This window comes from Rhizopus microsporus, assembly GCF_002708625.1.
Source record: "Rhizopus microsporus ATCC 52813 unplaced genomic scaffold scaffold_15, whole genome shotgun sequence".
NCBI lineage: Eukaryota > Fungi > Mucoromycota > Mucoromycetes > Mucorales > Rhizopodaceae > Rhizopus > Rhizopus microsporus.
In genome coordinates this window covers 245,245-247,003 of record NW_019671930.1, presented here as the reverse complement: position 1 = coordinate 247,003, position 1,759 = coordinate 245,245, and the positions used below count along the sequence as shown (strand labels likewise).

The 1,759-nt window shown below is 39.9% G+C and overlaps 1 protein-coding gene across 1 annotated transcript; it reads right to left on the bottom strand.

The window, feature by feature from the left end:
- Positions 1-184: 184 nt before the first annotated feature.
- On the bottom strand, positions 185-1,047 carry RHIMIDRAFT_240048 (uncharacterized protein; the record flags this gene model as incomplete). Its single annotated transcript, XM_023609296.1, has 2 exons — positions 185-237; positions 306-1,047. The coding sequence occupies 2 exons, from the start codon at positions 1,045-1,047 to the stop codon at positions 185-187; spliced, it is 795 nt and encodes a 264-aa protein (XP_023463643.1).
- Positions 1,048-1,759: the final 712 nt, after the last annotated feature.

The window sequence follows — 1,759 nt, the reverse complement described above, 5'->3', positions numbered from 1 at the left end:
CAAGTAGAGCTCTGGAAAGCAAACCAGCTCACTGTTAAAATGAAAGTGTGCGTTGGATGTGTGCTTTATGTACGCTTCAAGCAAAGAAAATGACCCCGTTGCCCCAATGGTATATGTTTGCATTGAGTTTAGATATTCTATAAACCTATCACCGATATTATCGAAGTAGTCTTCCAATTGATATTCAAAACGGGGATAGTCGCAAGATACCAATTCCAGATTCTGAAGGTTGGGAAACTTGTGCATAATGTATTCAACAATGCCTAGATGACTGACCCAGCACATGCATAAAGTCTTGATATTACTATGTGGTTGCGTAGACAATATTTCAAGAGTGGTTGGTATTCTGCTCCCCACATCTGAATAATACGTCTTTGAGTTTACGCTTAAAGATGTCAAGTTAGGACAAAGCTGGATTATTTCATCATAGTCTATAAGTGACCAAAAGATTTCCATCTTGTCGATAGTCAAGTGCGTTAAGTTGCTAAACTCTGGTAATCGCTGACAGAGTTCTTTCATTATTGGAGCAGAGGGATGCTCTGGTGGTAGATAGACGTGAGTGAGTGAATGGCGAAAAAGCGAAATAAGTGTGTTGTAACAATCAAGGTAATTATGGTGTTCAGTGAAGTCAAAAGGGTTAATAAGTTCCTTTATATGAGGCCAGTGCTTTGATGCGGCAGTGATAATAGTACGCCAAGAATCATAGTTCTTGACGGTGCCCTTAACACGTTCTATGTTTGGACAGGCTTCAACAAGTTCATTGATGTAAAGCTCCGTTGTTTCATATTTTCGGTATCCTGTGTTAAGATATATGATTCGAGTAAGGTGCCCTGCGCTACTGTTTTTCATACAGTGTAAAAACCTCTCCATGGTCTCATCGCTACATAAATCTATGAGGCTATACAGATACGTTCTTGCAACTTGGTTCCATCTCTTACAGACAAGCTGATATTGCACCATCCAACTTTTCTTGTACTTGGCACTCTTCTGAACATATGCAAAAATCTGCTGTAAAATTTCACTAGGTATCTCATTGAAGCCTGGCATTTTAAGATAAAATATACACAAGAACGACCAGATGTCAAGTAAGGAATAACTCAAAAGAAAAGCGTAGGATATGCTGCGCACAGTATATCTTGTAGTGTGGCTGTGATCTTTGTCTGAAAAAGGAAAGACATAAACTGCTGGTTTACTTTTTTCGTTTAAATAATTCATAAAGAAAAGTTAGAACCTTCGTTCATCAAAGCCATTCAGCATAGCTTGGATCCATCCTCCACAGGACGAAAACCTGTTCTAGCATCGTGGAGGAAAAGAAAAGCAACCGAATAGACTCTTGATCCAATAGAGCCAATAACCCTACACCAACGTAGTCTCGCCAAGCATAGAACGCGATTGCTGTACTTCCTATGGTGAGGCCATACTCTACACCTATAACGGTCGTTGAGGTTAGCTTACCATCCTCATATGGAGAGTCTACCACATAATGAATAGCAGAGGCGGAACCAGATCTCTTGGAGATACTCTATTCGACGCTAGGAGGGGTATTGTTCACGACAAGCTTAATGAAAACACCCCACAAAAACCTTACTTTTTATCCGTGCGACAGTACTGAAAAGTAGCTCACACGTTAACAAGAATCTCGCTGAGTCAAGAAAATACTTGCGCTTGCGGTTATTTATTGCGTAAATAGAATGCCATCCAAAACGTGAAATGTAATAGACTAAGGTCATTTTCTTTGCTTGAAGCGTACATAAAGCAC